Below are 22,540 nucleotides of genomic sequence, written 5' to 3' on the forward strand. Positions count from 1 at the left end.
CTGTGTATTATCTTTGTACTTTGGGTTGGAGTACCTATTTTACTCCTTATCTATATATTCAGAAAAATCAAACGAATTCTATTTATTTAGCTATTATCTGACCGTTTTTGTCCATGTTATCAACTTCAAAAAAATAATATATTCATGTACACTTCTTTTTACAGAGTTAGACCTGAGACCGCTTTGGTAGTAACTTTTTTGGGCTATGAAATGAAATATTCTGAAGATAAAGACCTGATCACTAGAAATAGCTAAAACACATTTACAAGAAAATTTGTTTTTGCTATCTATTTCTACTTAAGCCAGGTGTAATTCAAATCACTGTTTGCACTTTGCAGACTACCTTCCTTTAAATATTTCCCATGTGACAGTTCTAAAGCATACCATATGAGTATAACTGGAGTCTGGAGTATTGATTTTAGCAAAAAAAAAAGATATTCTTGCGCACTGGAAAAGAAAAACATGAAATTATTCAACCATGTGAGGACTACCTGAGGATCTAAAGTGAATCCCCACCACCCTCCTCAAGCCCATCGACGGTGTTTTCTATGATTTTTTCCTCATCCGTTTGAAAACCTTGCTTTGACCTATCATAATTGGTGAGTTCACCAGCCTTGAAGGGACGCTCTCCCAAAACTCGAATCAAATCATCTTGGTGAAGTACTTCTTTTTCAAGCAGCAACTCTGCAATTTGAGCTACATGCTCCTTGTGTTCCTCAATTAGCTGTATTGTACGTTCATACGCTTTGTTCACCAATTGTCGCACTTCATTATCAATGATTGCAGCAGTTTTGCTGCTGTAAGGCTTCGACATCTCATATGAGTCTTCTCTTGAAGGGAAAGAGAGGAGGCCCACTTTGTCACTGAAACCATAGACGGCCACTTGAGCATAAGTCATCTTGGTCACTTTTTCCAAGTCGTCCTGTGCTCCAGTTGAGATTCTCCCTATGAGAACCTGCAGTAACGAGGGAGGGAAACAATCATTTTCTCATTTCTAGGCTTTGGAGGTGCTGAAGAATCAGATAAGAGAAAAACATTATACAATAAAATAAGGCAGTAATAAGATTTGTAATTTAGAAATATAATAAGGAATGTACTTATATCTGCATTAGAATTCGGGCTGAGCGTTACTTTACCCTTAAAACAAGCTCAGGAGTGAGAAATGCTCTATCCTATGTAGAGACTTATTTATTTATATCACTAATGTCAAGGGCTGGAAATTTGGAGCGAGAAGTTTGCAATACTAAACATGGGTAGTTCATTTATGGGTGATCTCCAATAAATAGATCTAGGAGATCTTGATACCGTATTTGAATTCGGGCTAGACCTAACTTATCCCCAAAGACCAAAAGCTAAGGTCAAGGTGAGGCATGCTCTACCATATATAATGACTTATTAAGCGATATCACTAGCTAATCAATGTGAAAAAAAAAGTCTGAATCATATTACACCCTTTAACTAGAAAGATCAGTAATTCAGCATTACTCATACAACAAAGAGCTAATGAAAAAACAGAAGACAAAAACAGTAAGTAAACAAAATAGGAAATGCTATACAACCTGCTCTGCAGCCCGACCACCAAGGGTCATACAAGTCATATCGAAAAGCTGCTCCTTTGTCATGAGAAGGTTCTCACTCAGAACATACTGCGCAAATCCAAGAGCAGCTGTTCCACGAGGAACAATAGTTACTTTCAACAAGGGTTCAGAATGTTCCAAGAACCAACCTGCAACAGCATGGCCTGACTCATGGTAAGCGACAGTACGCCTTTCCAGCTTGCTTATTACCTTGATATGAAACAGGGTATTAGATAAACTTTAACTAGTAACTGAAAAAAAGCAAAGTGAGAGCTCCAAACTCAGTTCAATACTTTCAATTCATTGCAGCCTATAGTCTTCATCATATATCATGAAGTCTTAAATTGCAACAACAGCCAAAGAACAACTATTTCTGCAGATTAGATACACAGATAGACTAGAAGATTTGGGGTATAATGGACGGTCTACTCAGGAACATTATCATTCTCCATCGTAAATAACCAAATATCATGTGGAACGATATTTACTAAAATAAATGAACAATATTATCTGCTAAAGATTCATTTTGCTCACAATGATGATGAAATAAATGTAATATGGAAAAAATGAAGGCTACAACTATGCCTAGTGTACAGAACTTCTAGCCCGCCCATTTCCTATAGGCTAGATCTTTCTAAATATTAATATTAAAACAAAAAATGGCATACCTTGTTCTTCTTCTCCAAACCACCAATGATCTTATCAATAGCTGCCTCAAAATGGTCCATTGTGACTTGTGTTTTGTCACCCCTTGCAGCAATCAGAGCAGCTTCATTGCAAACATTAGCAATGTCGGCTCCAGCAAATCCTGGAGTAAGGGCTGCAAGTCTTTGTGAAAAATATGAAGGCTCATGGTCAAGTTTAATCTTTTTCAAGTATATCTGAAATATCTGGTCACGACCTTTAATATCAGGTTTATCAATGGAAATCTGGCGATCAAATCTCCCAGGTCTAAGTAGGGCTTTGTCTAATATATCAGGTCTATTTGTTCCAGCCAGCACAACAACTCCAGTAGTTGTTCCAAAACCATCCATCTCCACCAACAATTGATTTAAAGTATTTTCACGCTCATTATTTGCTGCAGAGTAAGAGAAACCTCCACGTCCCCTTGCTCGACCAATTGCATCAATCTCATCAATAAATATTATACTGGGAGCACACTGCCTTGCTTCCTGAAACAAGTTTCTCACCCTAGATGCCCCGACACCAACAAAAATTTCCGTGAAATCAGAACCAGATATAGGAAAAAATGGTACAGCAGACTCTCCTGCAGTTGCTTTTGCTAAAAGGGTTTTTCCTGTGCCTGGAGGACCGACCAGAAGAGCACCTTTTGGAATTTTTGCACCAAGTTCTTCATATTTTTTTGGGTTCTTGAGGAAGTGGACAAACTCCATAATTTCTTGCTTTGCCTCATCACACCCCGCAACATCTTTGAAATAGACCTTACCAAATGAATAATATAAATAATGAAAAATATAGTCTCTTTAATGAACTTATTAATTACCAATTGGAAAGAGAAAACTATAATCCGAAAGGCAATGATGGCAACTATGGAGCAAGCTCTTAAACACAATAACCAACATAGAAAAATAAGAAAGCAACTGACCTTGTTTTTGGCACTTTTATCTACTTTAGAAACATGGGCAACACGAAACCCATTTAGTCTTCCTACCCTATAAAGAAAAGATGCCGAAAGCAACAGTGTTGAAGCGAGTGTCACCAACCCCATGACCCAAACCATATCAGAAGAATATGTAACAGGTACATAATCATGATGGTCAATGCCTAGTGCTTCTTGTGCTTCCTTTAACTTCGCCTCAAAAGACTCAATACTTCCAATATTGAAAAAATATTTGTATTGGCCTCTAGATCCCTCTGAAGTTAGGTTCCCTTGGACCATTTCATGGGGAGAGCTCCTTACATAAATTTTGGCAACTAATTTTATTTTTGAGACAACAATATGGTCAACTAATCCTGGTTCCAATAGTTTATATCGGAACTCCTTAAAGCTAACCTGCAAAGAGTCAAATTCTAGTCCAAGTCAGCAAGATGATGACAAAGAAAAAGAAACCAAAAATATCCAGCACAACACAGAAGAAAGGTATCCCATTGCCAAAAGACATGTGATTGGAATTAGATTTACATCCCAATTATCATACAAAGATACCCAGAGAACGAATAAGATATAAAGAAATGTCAAGCAATCTTCAAAACTCAAGCTAGGCTAAGACTTGAATCAGATGCTAGAAATCAGTGAGATATAAAAATCTCAGATATATCCTAATAACAACCTTTTTAATGGAGCTTCAACTAAAGCGGTCAATGACAGCAGCATAAAGCTTAACTGACAGATATACACACATTTTCAACAACAAAATCGAAGTCAACAGTGGATTTAATCAAATAAATATTTATCGAGTAAAGTATGAGTCGAAATTTATCCATTAATGCAGCTTCGTGTAAAAGTTAATGAAAAGGAAGGAAAAGGACTCCAGTTATATACAAAAGAAGGAAATAAATCATAAGAGTTACCCAAGTAAGCACTAGAGGAGATATTAAACAAATAAAGTGCACCAGCCATGGCAGGATCCAGAGAAGGGTCGAACCTGTTGTAAGTCTAAAATAGACAGCCTTAACTTGCAGTTACAAAATGCTAATTTCAACAACTTCCACCGTTACACCAAAGCACCCCTAGGTTTAAGCGTATTATTATAATAAATTATGTAAGACTCAAAAATAGGTTAACATAATCTCTTTTGTATTATTATTCTTACCTCCTCGTCAGGACCAAAAGAGAAGGTCGCCAAAAATAGCCCTATCAGCAATAATACCAATACTGAGACGATTAAAATCTTTCGAAAATTTCCATGATCTGAAATCCAAAGGAGAGTAAGTGTTAAATGTTAGTCGTGGTCCCCTTTTATCCTAAGATCAACTGGGAAAACATTCACACACTAGTTAAACAAGTATTAGTCTGTTGTCTCCAATACTTGAATATCATGTAGTCATGAAAAGGGCATTCCTCTATATTACTCATTATATCAGCTATGACCACCATTTTCAAATAATTTGCTATGGCAGCTTCCTAGTTCATAAGAAAATAAGCACATCCTTTTACCTTTAAGCTTGAATATTAGGTTGATTCTCTTGAAAACTCCCTTGAAAGTTTCCTTGAAAATACTCTTCTTTCCATTTGGGACTTCCTTCTTCCCCTTAGGGGAGAGTTTCTCAGAATCTGAAATCCAAATAAGAGTTCAAGTGTTAAATATTGGTAGTGGTCCGCCTTTTATTCCAAGTAAATACATGATTAATTCCTAGACACACAAACAGACCAAATTAAATTAAATCATCGCATGTTGAAAAAACATTTTGCATTGCAACACATATAAAAAAAAATCCCCAAAACACAACATGCACGAGTTAAACAAGTATTAGTCCGTTGTGTCCTATTCTTGAATTTCATGTAAGTGCATTCCGGGTGGAATGAAGGGTCAGGCGTCAGGGTTCAAACTCTGGTGAAGGAACTAATTTACTAACATTAGTAGTAACTAACATTTGCCTATAATAAAAACTAATCAGAAGTTCGGAACCTAGCTGAAGCACAACGCAGTGATCAAGAAGCAATGCGGAGAATTGGAGTTTCGTTGCTAAGAGCAATAGAATTAGAAACAGTTTCCAGTTCATCACGCTAGACATAAATTACGAACCAAAAATATAACCCTAACTTACTTTGCTTCTTCTTCGGAGCTTCGCTAGGGTTTGTAGAACCTACATTGCAGGTGGAAGAGCGTGGAGGGGAACCCGGCTCCTGAGCCATCGGCCGGTGGTGGCAGACGGCGGGTAGGAGAGAAATCAGGAAAGTGAGAATCAGAATTTGAAGAAAATGTGGTTCTTGATTCTAAGATGTTAGCAGAGATATTTGCAGAGTGAATCAATCACACGTTGAATCTGCATGAAAAGGCTTTGAATTTTTGTGTTGATTTATACTACTGATGGGTTTCTCTTCTATACTTCGCTGGTCCATCATATCACGCTGCTCCGTCCGTGATTTTATGCGTGTTTCTGGAACAGAGGGTCAGGGTGCGTGTATCATACGCAAACGGAGGATATTTACCTCTCAGCAATGAAGATTTTTTAAAAACTAAATAAATCCCTAAATCTTCTTTTAACGAAATTCCCTAAATCTATAGATAGATTATTTAGAATCCCTAAATCTATGTTCTATTTTTTTCATCTATATCTATTTATATGCATATCTTAACTCTTATAGATAGCACCCTCTCTATGTAAAAAAAATGACAATTATGAAGCACGGACACCTCTCACATATGAAGTTTCCCGGTGTCGGATACTGACACGACACTGACACCTCATACGACACCAACACGACACGTGTCAGACACTTCTTCACGATGTCAGATTAAAAAAATATTGTTTTGCGGCTCGGACACTCGAGCCGCCACCTTTTCTTGGTTAGACATACACTTATATTTAAAAAAAACATATAATTTTTAGAAGTGAAGCATGAAAAAAATTACTAATTTATCACATGAAGAATCAAAGTCAAAGACATTTACAATGATGATGATTAATAAGGAAGTGAAAAATCAGTAGATAGATTAGCTCTTTTGTAAATAAGTTAGTCTTTTTACAAACAAAACATCAAAACAAGTTTATAAGCTTTATGACAAAAGCTTCATAAAAATATACCAATGGGTCCCCGACCGTGTCTTGGTTTTTGAATTTTAGTAATGTCGCAATTCCAGTGTCGTGTCATGTCTGATATTCGTGCGTATGTGCTTCATAGGATGACACCCTCCTAGTCTATGTGGTCATATTTAATCCACCTGCACCCCATCTCATTAGGCCCATAATTTTCCCTACTTGATCATCTTCTTCACTAGGGAGAACATACCCTAACACCTGCCACCCTAATTAGCTCTTTCACGGGCCACCATTTCCCTCTTCTTCATACCATGCCCCCAACTCTTCAACTCCCCTTAGCTTTTAAAGCGTATGAAAATGAATTTGGAAGTAAAAAAAATTTCTTTTCTATCAACGGTACTTAGATAAATATCCAACAGCCTAGCTGCACTTACATTAGTGAGACCAAAATTTCAAAGAATAATACTACAATGCAATCAAATAAATCTTGAAGAACAAAGCATCAAGACTCATGCTAATACAAGTAGCTAATAACCTAGCAACCCAACAGAGCCCCTAAATTCTCAGGGCCAACAATGAATCAAGCTGACTAACTAAGCAAAAATCTTTGATCTTTTATAACCAACAACTTTCTCTTTAGCAACTCACTCGACTCTGCCAAAATTACGATTTGTATGCCTTCATGGGAACCTACGTCATGATTAAAAAAAAAAACTCTTAAAAAGTGACTTATAAATCAGAACATAGTGAGTAAGTCGGTGTGTTAGCATGCATCATAACATGTGTCATTTTGTTTGAGTATTTTTTGTTCAAATAATATTGTCTTCTAAAAAACAATGTGTTTATAAAAAAGTATTGCTAATTTTTGCATTAAGAAAAAAATGTTAATGTGCTAAGTATTCATAGATCGCTTTACGCAGGCACCCATTTCGGCTTAAGCTCCTCCTTGGCAAAGTCTGAGCCAAAATCATGGCCAAATTTCAGGAATTGGTCCATTTATGTGAACATGGATAACAAAACATGTTGCTTGCTACATCAATGGTACTGTTTTCCACATAACCACGTTAGCCAACACCGAGATATTGACAAAAAACCGAAAACAAGATCATGCCTAGATGAACAAGTTCATGCATTATCATCCCACAGCTGTATGAAAATTTCCATTTAACAGATGTGAAAACCAAGAATATTAAACTTCCATAGATACTTAATATACAACACATGGTATGAGAAAAATAAGAAACGAATTTTATTTACTTAGTAGTGATAATACAATTTTTGTCCATGTTATCAAATTAACAAAAACAAAATAATAGCTAAAACACATAAACAAAAAGATGTGTTTTTGCTATCTATTTCTACTTAAGCTGGGTGTAATTTGCATCACTGTTTGCAGACTACCTTCAAATATTTCCAATGTCACTATTCTAAAGCATACCCCATTAGAGTTTAAATGAAATTTTTAATTTTAGCTAAAAAAGATATTCATGTACACTTAAAAAAACATGAACTTATTCATGTCAGGACTACCTGGGGATCTAAAGGTGAATCCCCACCACCCTTCTCAGGCCCATTGACGGTGCTTTCTATGATTTTTTCGTCGTCCGCTTGGGGACCTTGCTTTGACCTATCATAACTGGTGTGTTCACTAGCCTGGAAGGGACGTTCCCCCAAAACTCGAACCAAGTCATCTTGGTGAAGTACCTCTTTTTCAAGCAGCAACTCTGCAATTTGAGCTACATGTTCCTTGTGTTCCTCAATTAGCTGTATTGTACGTTCATACGCTTTATTCACCCATTCTCGCACTTCACTATCAATGATTGCAGCAGTTTTGCTGCTGTATGGCTTCAACATCTCAGATGAGTCTTCTCTCTGAGGGAAAGAGAGGAGGCCCACTTTGTCACTGAAACCATAGACTGCCACTTGAGCATAAGTCATCTTGGTCACTTTTTCCAAGTCGTCCTGTGCTCCTGTTGAGATTCTCCCAATGAGAACCTGCAGTAAAGAGGGAGGGAAACAATCATTTTCTCATTTCTTGGCTTTGGAGGTGCTGAAGAATCAGATAAGAGAAAAACATTATACAATAAAATAAGGCAGTAATAAGATTTGTAATTTAGAAATATAATAAGGAATGTACTTAAATCTCTGCATTAGAATTCCGGCTGAGTCTTACTTTACCCCAAAAACAAGCTCAAGAGTGAGAAATGCTCTATCCTATGTAGAGACTTATTTATTCATATCACTAGTCAATGAGAGATTTCTCAACACACCCCACACCAAGGGCTGGAATTTAGGAGCGAGAAGTTTGCAAGACTGAACATGGGTAGTTCATTTATGGGTGATCTCCAATAAATAGATCTAGGATAGACTCTAATACCATACTCGAATTCGGGCTAGACCTAACTTGACGCCAAAAGCTAAGGTCGAGGTGAGGATTGCTCTACCACATATATAATGACTTATTTAGCGATATCACTAGTCAAAGTGAAAAAGTCTGAATCATAATAAACCCTTTCACTAGAAAGATCAGCAATTCAGCATTACTCATACAACAAAGTGCTAATGAAAAAACAGGAGACGAAAACAGTAAGTAAACAAAACAGGAAATGCTAGACAACCTGCTCTGCAGCCCGACCACCAAGGGTCATACAAGTCATATCGAAAAGCTGCTCCTTTGTCATGAGAAGGTTCTCACTCAGAACGTACTGCGCAAATCCAAGAGCAGCTGTTCCACGAGGAACAATAGTTACTTTCAACAAGGGTTCAGCATATTCCAAGAACCAACCAGCAACAGCATGGCCTGACTCATGGTAAGCGACAGTGCGCCTTTCCAGCTTGCTTATTACCTTGATATGAAACAGGGTATTAGATAAATTTCAACCAGTAACTGAAAAGAAAAAGCAAAGTGAGAGCTCCAAACTCAGTTCAATACTTTCAATTCATTGCATATAACTATGCCTATAACGTGCAGAACTTTTATAAACTTAAATACCAAGCCCCACCCCACCCCTTTCCTATGCCTTTCTAAATAATAATATAAAAACTTAAAATGGCACACCTTGTTTTTCTTCTCCAAACCACCAATAATCCTATCAATAGCTGCCTCAAAGTGATCCATTGAGACTTGTGTTTTTTCACCTCTTGCAGCAATTAGAGCAGCTTCATTGCAAACATTAGCAATCTCTGCTCCAGCAAATCCTGGAGTAAGGGCTGCAAGCCTTTCTGAAAAATATGAAGGCTCATGGTCAAGTTTGATCTTTTTCAAGTAGATCTGAAATATCTGGTCACGACCTTTGATGTCAGGTTTATCAATTGTTATCTTGCGGTCAAATCGCCCAGGTCTAAGTAGGGCTTTGTCTAATATATCAGGTCTATTTGTTCCTGCCAGCACAACAACTCCAACTGTGGTTCCAAAACCATCCATCTCCACCAGCAATTGATTTAAAGTACTTTCGCGCTCATCATTTGCCCCAGAGGAACCTCCACGTCCCCTTGCACGACCAATCGCATCAATCTCATCAATAAATATAATACAGGGAGCACACTTCTTTGCTTTCTGAAACAAGCTTCTCACCCTAGATGGTCCGACACCAATAAACATTTCCGTGAAATCAGAACCAGATATAGAAAGAAATGGCACACCAGACTCCCCGGCAGTTGCTTTTGCTAAAAGGGTTTTCCCTGTGCCGGGAGGACCAACCAGAAGAGCACCTTTTGGAATTTTCGCACCAAGTTCTTCATATTTTTTTGGGTTCTTTAGGAAGTGGACAAACTCCATAATTTCTTGCTTTGCCTCATCACAGCCCGCAACATCTTTGAAATAGACCTGGCCAAATGAATATAAATAATAAAAAATATAGTCTCTTAAATGAACTTATTACAAGTTATTCACCCATACTACATATACTCCCTGAAAGAGAAAACTACAATGAGAAAGTGGGAAAGGCAATGATGGCAACTATGGAGCAAGTTCTTAAACACAATAACCATCATAGACAAATAAGAAAGCTACTGACCTTGATTTTGGCATTTTTGTCTACTTTAGTAATATTGGCACCACCAAATCCATGTAGTCTTCTCACCAGATATACGAAAGATACTGAAACCAACAATTCTGGAGCCAATCGCATTAACTCCAGGTACCAAACGATTTCAGAAGAATATGTAACAGGTACATAATCATGATGGTCAATGCCTAGTTCCTCTTGTGCTTCCTTTAACTTCTTCTCAAAAGACTCAATACTTCCAATATTGAAATAATATTTGTATTGACCTCCAGATCCCTTTGGAGAGAATGTCCCTTGGACTACTTCATTGTCAGTTTGATCACGGGGAGAGCTCCGTACATATATTTCGGCAACTAAGTTCTTTGAGACAACAATGTGGTCTACTAACCCTGGTTCCAATAGTTTATTTCTAAACTCCTGAAAGCTAATCTGCAAAGAATCGAATTCTGTTCCAAGTCAGCAAGATGATGGCATTGAAAAAGAAACCAAAAATATCCAAACACAGAAGAAAGGTATCACATTGCCAAAAGGCATGTGATCAGATTCACATCCCAATTATCATACAAAGATACCCTCAGAATAAATATAATATAGAGAAATGTAAAGCAATGGTCAAAACTCAAGCTAGTTTAAGACTACCAGATGCTAGAAATCAGTGGGATATAAAAATCTCAAATATATCCTAATAACAACTTTTTTTATGGATCTTCAACAAAAGCAGTAGATGACAGCAGCATAAAGCTTAACTCAAAGACATACACATTTTAAACCACAAATAAAAGTCAATAGTGACTTAAGCCAAATAAAAATGAAAAGAGTAACGCATGAGTTTAAATTTATCCATAAATGCAGCTTCACGAAAAAGCTAATGAAAGGGAGGGAAAAGACTCAAGTTATATACAAACACCTATGGATACAGAGGGAAAAGACTCAAGTTATATACAAACACCTATGGATACAGACGAGCAAGAAGGAAAGAAATCACAAGAGTTACCCAAGTAAGCAATAGACAAAATACTAAACAAACAAAGCACACCAGCCATGGCAGGCTCCAGGGAAGAGCTGAACCTGTTGTGAGTCTAAAATAGGCAGCCTTAACTTGCATTTACAAAGTGCTAATTTCAAAAAAATCAGCCGTTATACCAAAGCTCCCCTAGGTCTAAGCCAGTGCAGTATTATTATAAATTATATAAGACTCAAATCCAGTTTAACATAATCTCTTTTGTACTACCAATTTCCGCATTCATCATGGCAGCACAAGGTTCACTTCTCATGCATTTGAAATCATATCTCAAGTTCTCAACTCAACCCAACTTCACCCACATAAAAAAAAATTAAAACAATTTGCCTGGTAATTCACTTTAAGTTATTCTTACCTCCTTGTCAGGACCAAAAGAAAAAGGCACAAAAAATAGCCCTATCACCAATAATGAGGCTATCACCAATACTGAGACAGTTAAAACCTTTCGAGAATTTCCATGATCTGAAATCAAAAGGAGAGTTCAAGTGTTAAACTTTGCTAGTGGTTCCCTTTTATTTCAAGATAAACTAGAAAATAGATACATGATTAATTCCTAGACACAGAAACACACCAAATTAATTAAGCTGAGAAAACATATTAGTCATTATATGACCTATGACCACCATTTTCAAATAATTTGCAATGGAGCTTCCTAGTTGATAAGAAAATAAGCACATCCCTATACCTATAAAGTTGAATATTTGATCAATTCTCTTGAAAATACCATTGTTTCCATTTGGGACTTCCTTCTTCCCCTTGGTGGAGAGCTTCTCAGAATCTGCGAAAAAATGGTAATACTAATCAGAACGCTAGCTGAAGCACAACACAAGCCAAACAAAGGGGAGAATCGGAGTTCAGTTGCTAAGAGCAATTGAATCAGAAACAGTTTCCATTTCATAAAAAACATAACCCTAACTTACTTTGCTTCATCGAAGGGCACGGAGGGGAACCCGGCTGCTCAGCCATCAGCTGTCGCACGTTAGGCGGAGACGGCGGCGATGAGAGAAATCAGGAAAGTGAGAATCTGAATTTTAACCCTTGCTTCATCATGATTTTAACAGAATCAAATGATGTTGAATGCGCATGACAAGGGTTTGAATAGGGAATTGAGTTTGGAATATGGAATTTAAACTTCCGTATCAATACGGAAAATAAAATTCCGTATCTGTTTTAGTATATAATGAGTGGTTGAAAATGTGACACGCATGCTTAAATACAGTACGGAATTTTAAGTTCCGTATTCAATAGGTGACCCAACTCCCGTTTGAATAATTGAGCTATCCTCACTAATGTTAAAGCTGTCCAGAGACTGACACGTGTTTCCGCGTGCTGTTGTTTTTTCCCGCCCATTTCCCCAACCGTCCGATTTTTCTCATCTAGTATGGATTGAACCGATGAAACAAATGAACCAATGAACCAAACTAAATCAATTAAGTTGGTTTTGATTTTATAATGCTCGGATCCCAGCTAACCAATGCAAAACTAAAAATGATCTGTTCGATTTACAGTTTGAAAACTTGGAAACTAATAAACCAAACCGAGCATGTGTAATTAACAATTCTTAATAAATATATAAAAACATGCATATTTATTAATTATGAATTTGTTATGGTGCTTGTGGATTTATTTTTTGTATTTGACCGACTTAATAAGGAGTATTATGTATTTACATGGCTATATACTGCTGGTTACATATATATTGCCTTCATTCTTAATTAATTGCTTATCGAAAAGAGAAAAACCACACATATTAAGGAGTGAAATCAATTTTATTAATTTTTATAAAAATATTATTTTTTCCTATTCTACCTTTTAAAATGTAATTTATATTCCCTAATTTATTGTTCCCACAATTACATTAGTTGGAAAAACAACATTTAACGTTCTCTTAACATTATAAGTGAACATATATATAGAATAATTTTTTTCCACCTTTGAGGGGCATCTCAGATCAGACACTTTTAGATAGTGTCTCATATCTAATGTCATTCAATACCTAACACGTTAATCTTTCTTTTCATGTCAGCCAGTGTTTTTTTTTTTGGCTTAATTGTAACTTTGATCTCTAACGTTTACTAAAGCCACGATTTTAGTACCCAACCTAATTTAATTACATAAATAGTCCCTGACGTTATATGTTGTTTGCAACATTGGTCCGACCGTCTATTTTTTAACAGAAGAAGCTTAAGTAGCGTCTGAAAGCTTACATGACACTAACACATGCCTCTTCATCTCAGAAAAAAATAATAATAATAATAATTCAAACCCAGAAAGGTGATTAATTCTTCTTCTCATCTCCCTGTTCATCATCTTCATCTTCTTCAAACCTAACCCATTTTTTTTAAAAAAAATTATTCATTATCATCTTCAAACCTAACCCTCTGCAGATCTGATGCCACAATCCCCAACCCCATCTCCACCCATCACCACCCTTCCCTTCCTCCACCTCCTTGTAAAGCCACAACACTGGTTCAAGAATAGAGCCAGAGAAAAAGAAGCAAAAGAAAACAGAAACATTCATCATGTGTTCTTCAATCTCTGCTGGTTTCATCTGGGTTTCCAGATCTGGATTGGGTAGAGAAGGTAGCAACTTGAATCTAGTGATTCTAGTTTCAAGTGTGATTTAGGGATTTCAGAAAAGATGAAGATGAATGGATCCCTAGGGTGTCAGATTTGGGGAAAATGGGCTAAAAGGAGAGTCATGTGACTCCTATGTGCCTCCCTCTTTCTCTCTAGTGGCACTTCCACATAAGCTTTTAGATGCCAAATAAGCTGTTTCTGTTAAAAAATAGACGGTCGAACTAACGTTGCAAACAACATGCAACGTCAGGGACCATTCTTATAATTAAATTTTGTTGAGGACTAAAATTATGGTTTTGGTGAACATCAAGGACTAAAGTTGCAATTAAGCCTTTTTTTTGTTTTTCGTTTCAACTAATGGCGTCTCATTTGAGACGCCATCCAAACAGGTATCCAGATCTCCCACATGGCATAAACTACCCCACGGGGTGAATTGCTTCCGAAATGCAACTTTTTTGGTAAAAAGTTATTTTTTAAATTTTTAGATAAAAACCAAGGATAAGTTCAAATCAAGCAACATTGACTCAACGAGTATTTGTCACTTGCATGCTCGATCACTCTAAGCCATTGTCGGTGTTCTCTAACCATACTCTGCTAGTAAGTAGTAACGCATACAAATACAAGTATGAGCTACGAAATGTTTTCAAAAACTAAGGTACAAATATACTTAGTGGGGGTATTTCTAAACTACTCCCACCAATAGAGTATCATAACATTCAACACCTTTTATTTTACACTTTATATGCTTATTAGAATCTTAGAAAGGAAGGAAGTTGAGGGAAGAGTTCTAATTGGAAAATAGCGTTTTCCATGTGCGTTGGATCAACACGACTACAAGAGGAATGTTGGAAAAAGAAAAAAACAATTGGAGCAGTAAATAATTCTTATGCGCTTGTGTAAGAAAACTGTTTGTGTTGTGCTTCCCTCTTTTATCCTTATTATATATGTGAATGCTTAGATGCCTCTTCAAAATGGGGGACATTGGTGCCCCTTTTTTTTTACCTGCTATAACTTGTTTCAACATGCCATTTTTTTTTTGTAAATGTATATTTCAACATTTCTTCCGTTTATAATGTTAATAACCTCACTGCCTAACACATTTCTTCTGAGTTTTGTAAGACGATTCAAAAAAAGTTGGACGTGGCAGATACCCAAAATGCCACTTACAATGTGTAACTTTGAACATAAATCGAATTATGATTATTTTATTTTTAACAATAATAAATTAAAAGGTATAATATATATTATGATCATAAAATTTTAATTATAATTTGAAAATTAGATTACAAATAATATGTAATTTAAAAATTGAAATTTTAAATTTAGAATATTATAGGAATTACAATTATAATAGAAATTAATTTAAAATGGGAAATACTCAATAGTTCAAGATGAAAATAGGAAACCAACGATCACTTTACTTTTCATTTATATTATTTCACCTTGAACTCTTTTCTTTATATTTTTGTCCTCTCGTTTACACTATACATCTAAACCGAGCATTAGATAAAAATACCGAACCTTTCATTTTTGTGCACCCACTGCTTCTCTCATACCTGTGGTACCCTACAAACAAGCCAGGCTCCTCTGAAGGGAAGATTATGTTCATGCAATGCAATGGAGTGCACATTACCATGGGCTCGATCAAACCCGAAGACAAAATCATTTGACAGTTGCAGCAACAAAATCAGAAAACTCAAACTCGTCATTCTATGAAGAGGCTACTTTGGTTCCAAAATTTGGATAGGTTATTTTGCAACATAGGATATAAGAAAAGAGAAATCAGAAATAAATTGTATTTATTAGCAGTTATCGTACAAGTTTTGTCCATGTTATCAATTCACAAAAACATGATATTCATGTACACTATAAATCAAAACGGGAACTTATTCAACTATGTGGGAACTACCTGAGGATCAAAAGGTGAATCCCCACCACCCTCTTCAGCCACATCGACCATGCTTTCTATGTTTTTTGTCTCGTCCTCTTGGAAACCTTGCTTAAAGGTATCATAATTGGTGGGTTCACTGGCCTTGAAGGGACGCTCACCCAAAACTCGACGCAAGTCATCTTGGTGAAGTACTTCTTTTTCCAGCAGCAACTCTGCAATTTGAGCTACCTGCTCCTTGTGTTCCTCAATTAAATTTACTGTATGGTCATATGCTTTCTTCACCAATTTTCTCACTTCCCTATCAATCAATGCAGCAGTTTCGCTGCTATATGGCTTCGACCCAAATGAGTCTTCTTTCTGAGGGAAAGATAGGAGGCCCACTTCCTCATTGAAACCTAGGACACCCACTTGTTTATAACTCCAGTCTGTCACTTTTTCCAAGTCGTTCTGTGCTCCTGTTGAGATTTGCCCTATGAGAACCTGCAGTAACAAGGGAGGGAAACAATCATTTTCTCAGATTTGAATTGGAGAAAAACATTATACAATAAAACAAGGCAGTAATAAGATTTGAATTTGAAAAATATAATAAGTAATGTACAGTGTCTGAATTAGAAATCAGGCTAAGCCCAAGTTTACCCCAGAAACTAGCTCAGGGATGAGAAATGCTCTATCTATATAAATAATTATTTAGTCATATCACTAGTTAATGTGGGACTCCTCAACACACCCTCACCCCCGAGCTGAAAATCTGGAGCATGAAATTTTCAGGACTGGCCATGGGTAGTCGTAGCCCATTTATGGGTGATCTTCAATAAACAGATTTAGGATAGGCTCTAATGCCATATTCGATTTTCGGGCTAGATCTAACTCTAGCCCAAAAGCTAAGCTCGAGGTGAGGATTTCTCTACCATATATAAGGACTTATTTAGTTATATCACTAATCAATGTGAGACTAGTCAAAAGTCTGAAACATGTTACACCCTTTCACTAGAATATCAACATTAGTCATACAGCAAAGAGCTAATGAAAAAAGGAGAGAAAAACAGTAAGTAAACAAAATTGGAAATGCTAAACAACCTGCTCTGCAGCCCGACCACCAAGGGTCATACAAGTCATATCAAACATCTGCTCCTTTGTCAAGAGAAGGTTCTCATTTGGAACGTACTGCGCAAATCCAAGAGCAGCAGTTCCACGAGGAACAATAGTTACTTTCAACAAGGGATCAGCATGTTCCAAGAACCAACCTGCAACAGCATGGCCTGACTCATGGTAAGCGACAGTACGCCTTTCCAGCTTGCTTATTACCTTGATAAGAAACAAGTTATTAGAGAAACTTTTAACCAGTAACTGAAAAAAAAAATACAAAGTGAGAGCTCCAAACTTGGTTCAATACTTTCAATTCAATGTAGCATATAATCTTCATCATCATGAAGCCTTAAAATGCAACAACAGCCAAAGAACAACTATCTTTGCGAATTAGATATACAAATAAACTAGAAGATCTGGGGTATAAGGGACGGTCTACTCAGGGACATTTTCATTCTCCATCGTAAGTAACCAATACCATGTGGAACAATATTTATTAAAATAAATAAACTATATTCTCTGCTAAAGCTTCATTTTACTCACAATGATGATGAAAGGAAAGTAATATGGGAAAAATGAAGGCTACAACTATGCCTATAATGTGCAGCTACCCTGCCCCTTTCCTATAGGCTAGATCTTTCTAAATAATAATATAAAAACTAAAAATGGCATACCTTGTTCTTCTTCTCCAAACCACCAATAATCCTATCAATAGCTGCCTCAAAATGGTCCATTGTGACTTGTGTTTTGTCACCTCTTGCAGCAATCAGAGCAGCTTCATTGCAAACATTAGCAATGTCGGCTCCAGCAAATCCTGGAGTAAGGGCTGCAAGTCTTTGTGAAAAATATGAAGGCTCATGGTCAAGTTTAATCTTTTTCAAGTATATCTGAAATATCTGGTCACGACCTTTAATATCAGGTTTATCAATTGAAATCTGGCGATCAAATCGCCCAGGTCTAAGTAGGGCACTGTCTAATATATCAGGTCTATTTGTTCCTGCCAGCACAACAACTCCAGCTGTGGTTCCAAAACCATCCATCTCGACCAACAATTGATTTAAAGTACTTTCGCGCTCATCATTTGCTCCAGAGAAACCTCCACGTCCCCTTGCTCGACCAATCGCATCAATCTCATCAATAAATATTATACTGGGAGCACACTGTCTTGCTTCCTGAAACAAGTTTCTCACCCTAGATGGCCCGACACCAACAAACATTTCCATGAAATCAGAACCAGATATAGAAAGAAATGGTACAGCAGACTCTCCTGCAGTTGCTTTTGCTAAAAGGGTTTTTCCTGTGCCTGGAGGACCAACCAGGAGAGCACCTTTTGGAATTTTCGCACCAAGTTCTTCATATTTTTTTGGGTTCTTAAGGAAGTGGACAAACTCCATAATTTCTTGCTTTGCCTCATCACAGCCAGCAACATCTTTGAAATAGACCTGACCAAATGAATATAAATAATGAAAAATATAGTCTCTCAAATGCTCATCACCAACTTATTCGCACAAGACATGATTCCTTAGAGAGAAAACTATAATGGGAAAGACAATAATGGAAACTAGGGAGCATGCTCTTAAAAAACAATAACCATCATTTGTAGAAGAATAAGAAAGCTACTAACCTTGTTTTTGGCATTTTTGTCTACTTTAGTAACATGGGCTTTTCCTATGTTGAATATTCCACGAGCACCCTTACCACCGCCGCCACCGCCAACACCAATTCCACCTTGCATTCTTCTTCCCATATATAGGAGAGATCCCAAAAGCAACAGTGTTGGAGCAAATCTCATCAATTCCTGGTACCAAACCATTTCAGAAGAATATGTAACAGGTACATAATCATGAGAGTCGATTCCCAGTGCTTCTTGTGCTTCCTCTAACTTCTCCTCAAAAGACTCAACACTTCCAATATTGAAAAAATATTTGTATTGGCCTCCAGATCCCTTTGGAGGGAGGGTCCCTTGGACCATTTCACCATCTGTTTGATCACGGGGAGAGCTCCTTACATATATTTTAGCAACTGATTTGTTTGAGACAACAATATGGTCTACTAACCCTGGTTCCAACAGCTTATTTTTAAACTCTTGAAAGCTAATCTGCAAAGATTCAAACTCTGGTCGGGTCAGCAAGATGATGGCAAGTTAACAATGAAAAAGAAACCAAAATGCATATGATTGGATTCACATTCCAATTATCAGGCAAAGACACACTCAGAACAAAAAAAGATATAGAGAAATATCATGCAATTTTCAAAACTCAAACTAGCTTAAGACTTGAACCAGATACCAGAAATCAGTGGGATATAAAACTCTCAAATATATCCTAATAGCAATCTTTTTTATGGGCCTTCAACAAAAGCCGTCAACAAAAGCTCATCTCACAGATGAGGTGCACGAGCCATGGCAGGATCCAGGGAAGGGCCGACTCTGTTGCAAGTCTAATATAGGCATTAGGCAGCCTTTTCTTGCAGTTACGAAATGCTAATTTCATGACTTAAACATGTGACCTCCTAGCCACATGAAGAGCAAGAAGGAAAGAAATCATGAGTTACCCAAGAGTAAGTACTCGAGGAAATGAAGACAAATAAAGCGCACCAGCCATGGCAAGATCCGGGGAAGGGCCAAAAACGTTGTAAACCTAAGAATTAGGCAGCTAACTTACAGTTACAAAATGCTAATTCCAACAACTTCAACCGTTATACCAAAGTTCCCCTAGGTCTTAAGACAATGTAGTATCATAATCATAATACATTACATAAAGCAAAAATCTAATTTAACATACTCTCTTTTGTATTTCCATTTCCCCCTTCATCAAAATAATGAACACTACAATGGGATAATGTGTCAAGAAGCACAAGGTTCATTTCTTATGCATTCTAAACCATTGCACCCATCTATGGAATGCAGATATTCATGAATCTCAAGTTCTCAACTCAACCCAGCTTCATCCTAATAAAAAAATAAGAACAGATAGTCCTGGTAATTCGCTTGAAGTTATGCTTACCTGCTGCTGCTCGCGAGGACCAAAAGAAAAGGATGAAAAAAATAGGCCCATCACCAACAATGGGGTGAGTAGATTTTGAAATTGTTTCATGAAAGTTTCTTGAAAATTTCCTTGTTCATCTGAGTTGGTATTCGACTCATCTGAAATCAAACAGAGAATTCAAGTGTTAAATGTTGGTGGCAGTCCCCTTTTATTGATACATGATTAACGCACACAAATACACATTAGTTAAATAAATCATTGCAGGGTGAAAATACACCATGTAAATGAAATGGCATATGTTTGGCATTGAACCATATGTCTCAAAACCCCTAAACATACGCGCTCTAGTTAAACAACTATTATCCCCCGAGCTTGAATAAATTTAATCAGCTATATAATAACCAACATTTTCAAATGATTTGAGATGAGCTATTCACAAATGACTTATTCACAAGGCACAACAAATATTCCTTTTGTACCTTTAGACTCGTATTTTTTATCGTTGTTTCCGTTTCCCTTGGGAGCATCCTTCTTTTCCTTGGGATAGAAGTTCTCATAATCTACCAAAAACAGCAAGAAAGTCCAATCAGAACACTAGCATAGTAATCCAGAAGCAAAAGAGAGAATAAAAACAGTTCCAATTTGACTCACTCTTCTTAGGGGCTTCGCTGGAAAACAAGCGGTGGTGAAGCCTAGGGTTTGCGGCAACAGATTTGAAAGCAGCCAAATTGGAAAGGAGGCTGCCACTACTGCGAGCAGCTCCGACAGAAGATGCATATCCCCTGAAAAACCCTAATCCCCCTTCCGCCGCGACATTCGTTCGCGACGATACCCCTAGGGTTCCCAATCTGCCATCACCGCAGAAAAGATTCTACGACCCAGAAGACAATTGAAACAAAGTTAGAGTCTTTTGGATGTAAATAAGCGAATTAAAATGATGGGTAACGAAAAAGCTTACTCTAGCGCGAGAAGAACGCGACAAGGAGCGTCCAATCCTAGAAAAAATCATGATCAAAAGATGTGAGGAACAATGGTAGATCTGAAGAATTGCAACGTGGTTTAGCGATACAGAGAGGATTGATGAAGAGAGAAGTGAAGGAGATGATGATATGAGATGGTTTGTTTTGTGAGAAAGAGTGAGTAGCGGTGTTTTTGTTTGAGCACCAAATAAAAGGCTTGGCTTGAGGTCAACAAAGGGGCACGTTGGCTTCGTTCCATTAAAATTGTCTTGCCAAACACGGTACTCGCCCATAGATTCTTCCTCAACAAAAAAAAGAAAAAAAAAAATAGAGAGAGTACTTATCCGGATTTATTTATTATGGACCAGTTTTTTGTGGTCTAATGTTACACCACTCCCGGTTGACCTGATACCATAGGTAATATTGTATTTTTTAAATATTTGAAAACAAAATAATTAATTTATAAACCATAAATGATTTAATTAGTAAATAAAGATTAGTAGTTAATTGAAGGTAAATCATAGTGGTAATTGGGGAGGTAAAATGATAAGGTAAATCAGTTAATTACTTAATTACTCCTACTAATTACACCAAAAAATCATTAATTGTCTCCCACTTACTCACTTCAATTACTCCAACTACCCACTCACTTTAATTTTCAAAATCAGATCTAAATCACTTTCATTTTCAACCCATACGCCCCAGAAATCAAACACAAAAACCCATTTGGCCTTTTGTTCTCGAGAACTCTTTAGGGTTCATGGCCACCTTCATCGCAACCCACCTCCAGATCTAGCGTTCTCTTCGCCTTTCCTCTTCCTCCAACCACCTTCATCGAAGGCCGAGATCGTTCGTTCAGCGTCGCCTGTTCTCTTCCTCGAAACCCACCTCCCTTGATACCCACCATCCGTTGAAAACCCACCTTCATTCGAAGCCCAACATCGAATCCGGTTTCCATGGGTGGATTCGTCTCCAGATCTAGCGAATCCCTTTGTCACACATCGCGTTTCCTTTTCTCATTCCACCGAAGTGTAAGTTCTTCATTTCTCATCCCCTTCTCCTTGTTGAAGTTTAGGATTTAAAATTTTTGAAACAAGTTGGTGATCTAAGTGTCGTTTTCGAGTTCTGAAATTGGTTTTTCTTTGTTGGGTTTTTTCCAGATTAAGGTGATTTTGAAAATAATTACTGCATGAACAAGAGAGAATTATTTGGTTCAATTTTGGGGTTCTGCCAGATTAAAGCGATTTTGATCCGTTTTAGAGTTGAAATTTGGGTTTTCAAATTATTGAATTGAAGTCAATTTGAAATTAGGGTTGAATTTGGGGGTTTTCAAATTAGGGATTTGACATTATTCTGAAATTAGGGTTGAATTTAGGGGTTTTCAAATTAGGGATTTGACATTATTCTGAAATTAGGGTTGAATTTGGGGGTTTTCAAATAAGAGATTTCAAGTGTTGAAATTAAGTAGTGCATGTATGGGATGCGAAGATGTTATCCTGCAAACACTTTTTTAATTTGTGATTCGAAGTATTTTTGGTTTTTTCGTTACTTTGTTCAATTATTGGATTGAATGAATACTAACAGTAACACTTTTTGTTTGTGTTAAAACAAGGGAGGATCTCGGTGTGCTTGAAGGATAACGGTGAAGACATGAAACCCAGGTTATGGCGAAGACATGAATCCCAGGATAATCTGGGTATGCTTGAAGGAGGAGCACGTTTTTTTTTTTTGAAAATGAAGAATGAAGGAGCTGGTCGAGCGAAGTGG

At 37.0% G+C, this 22,540-nt stretch overlaps 3 protein-coding genes across 4 annotated transcripts; all 3 read right to left on the reverse strand.

Annotated features, from left to right (window-relative positions):
• Window positions 1-216: 216 nt before the first annotated feature.
• LOC130737190 (ATP-dependent zinc metalloprotease FTSH 3, mitochondrial-like) lies at window positions 217-5,394 on the reverse strand. Its single transcript, XM_057588948.1, has 7 exons — window positions 5,307-5,394; window positions 4,696-4,812; window positions 4,352-4,449; window positions 3,184-3,591; window positions 2,246-3,019; window positions 1,560-1,787; window positions 217-955 (listed from the first exon to the last, which is right to left on the reverse strand). Exons 1-7 carry the CDS (start codon window positions 5,392-5,394, stop codon window positions 500-502), a joined length of 2,169 nt encoding a protein of 722 aa, XP_057444931.1. The 3' UTR covers window positions 217-499.
• Window positions 5,395-7,469: 2,075 nt separating this feature from the next.
• LOC130740576 (ATP-dependent zinc metalloprotease FTSH 10, mitochondrial-like) lies at window positions 7,470-12,391 on the reverse strand. 2 transcript variants are annotated; one of them, XM_057593232.1, is made up of 7 exons: window positions 12,191-12,391; window positions 11,995-12,048; window positions 11,626-11,732; window positions 10,259-10,678; window positions 9,301-10,068; window positions 8,861-9,088; window positions 7,470-8,237 (listed from the first exon to the last, which is right to left on the reverse strand). In XM_057593232.1, the coding sequence occupies exons 1-7, from the start codon at window positions 12,234-12,236 to the stop codon at window positions 7,758-7,760; spliced, it is 2,103 nt and encodes a 700-aa protein (XP_057449215.1). In that variant the 5' UTR covers window positions 12,237-12,391; the 3' UTR covers window positions 7,470-7,757. The 2 variants fall into 2 exon arrangements, with proteins under 2 accessions (XP_057449215.1, XP_057449214.1); XM_057593231.1 differs by having other exon boundaries at window positions 11,956-12,048; window positions 12,191-12,390.
• A 3,227-nt stretch (window positions 12,392-15,618) lies between these two features.
• LOC130740577 (ATP-dependent zinc metalloprotease FTSH 10, mitochondrial-like) lies at window positions 15,619-20,991 on the reverse strand. The gene is made up of 8 exons (XM_057593234.1): window positions 20,773-20,991; window positions 20,466-20,685; window positions 20,294-20,374; window positions 19,833-19,972; window positions 18,452-18,925; window positions 17,502-18,269; window positions 16,819-17,046; window positions 15,619-16,221 (listed from the first exon to the last, which is right to left on the reverse strand). The coding sequence occupies exons 1-8, from the start codon at window positions 20,821-20,823 to the stop codon at window positions 15,745-15,747; spliced, it is 2,439 nt and encodes an 812-aa protein (XP_057449217.1). The 5' UTR covers window positions 20,824-20,991; the 3' UTR covers window positions 15,619-15,744.
• Window positions 20,992-22,540: the final 1,549 nt, after the last annotated feature.

The sequence above is a fragment of the Lotus japonicus genome, chromosome 2 (genome assembly GCF_012489685.1).
Source record: "Lotus japonicus ecotype B-129 chromosome 2, LjGifu_v1.2".
NCBI lineage: Eukaryota > Viridiplantae > Streptophyta > Magnoliopsida > Fabales > Fabaceae > Lotus > Lotus japonicus.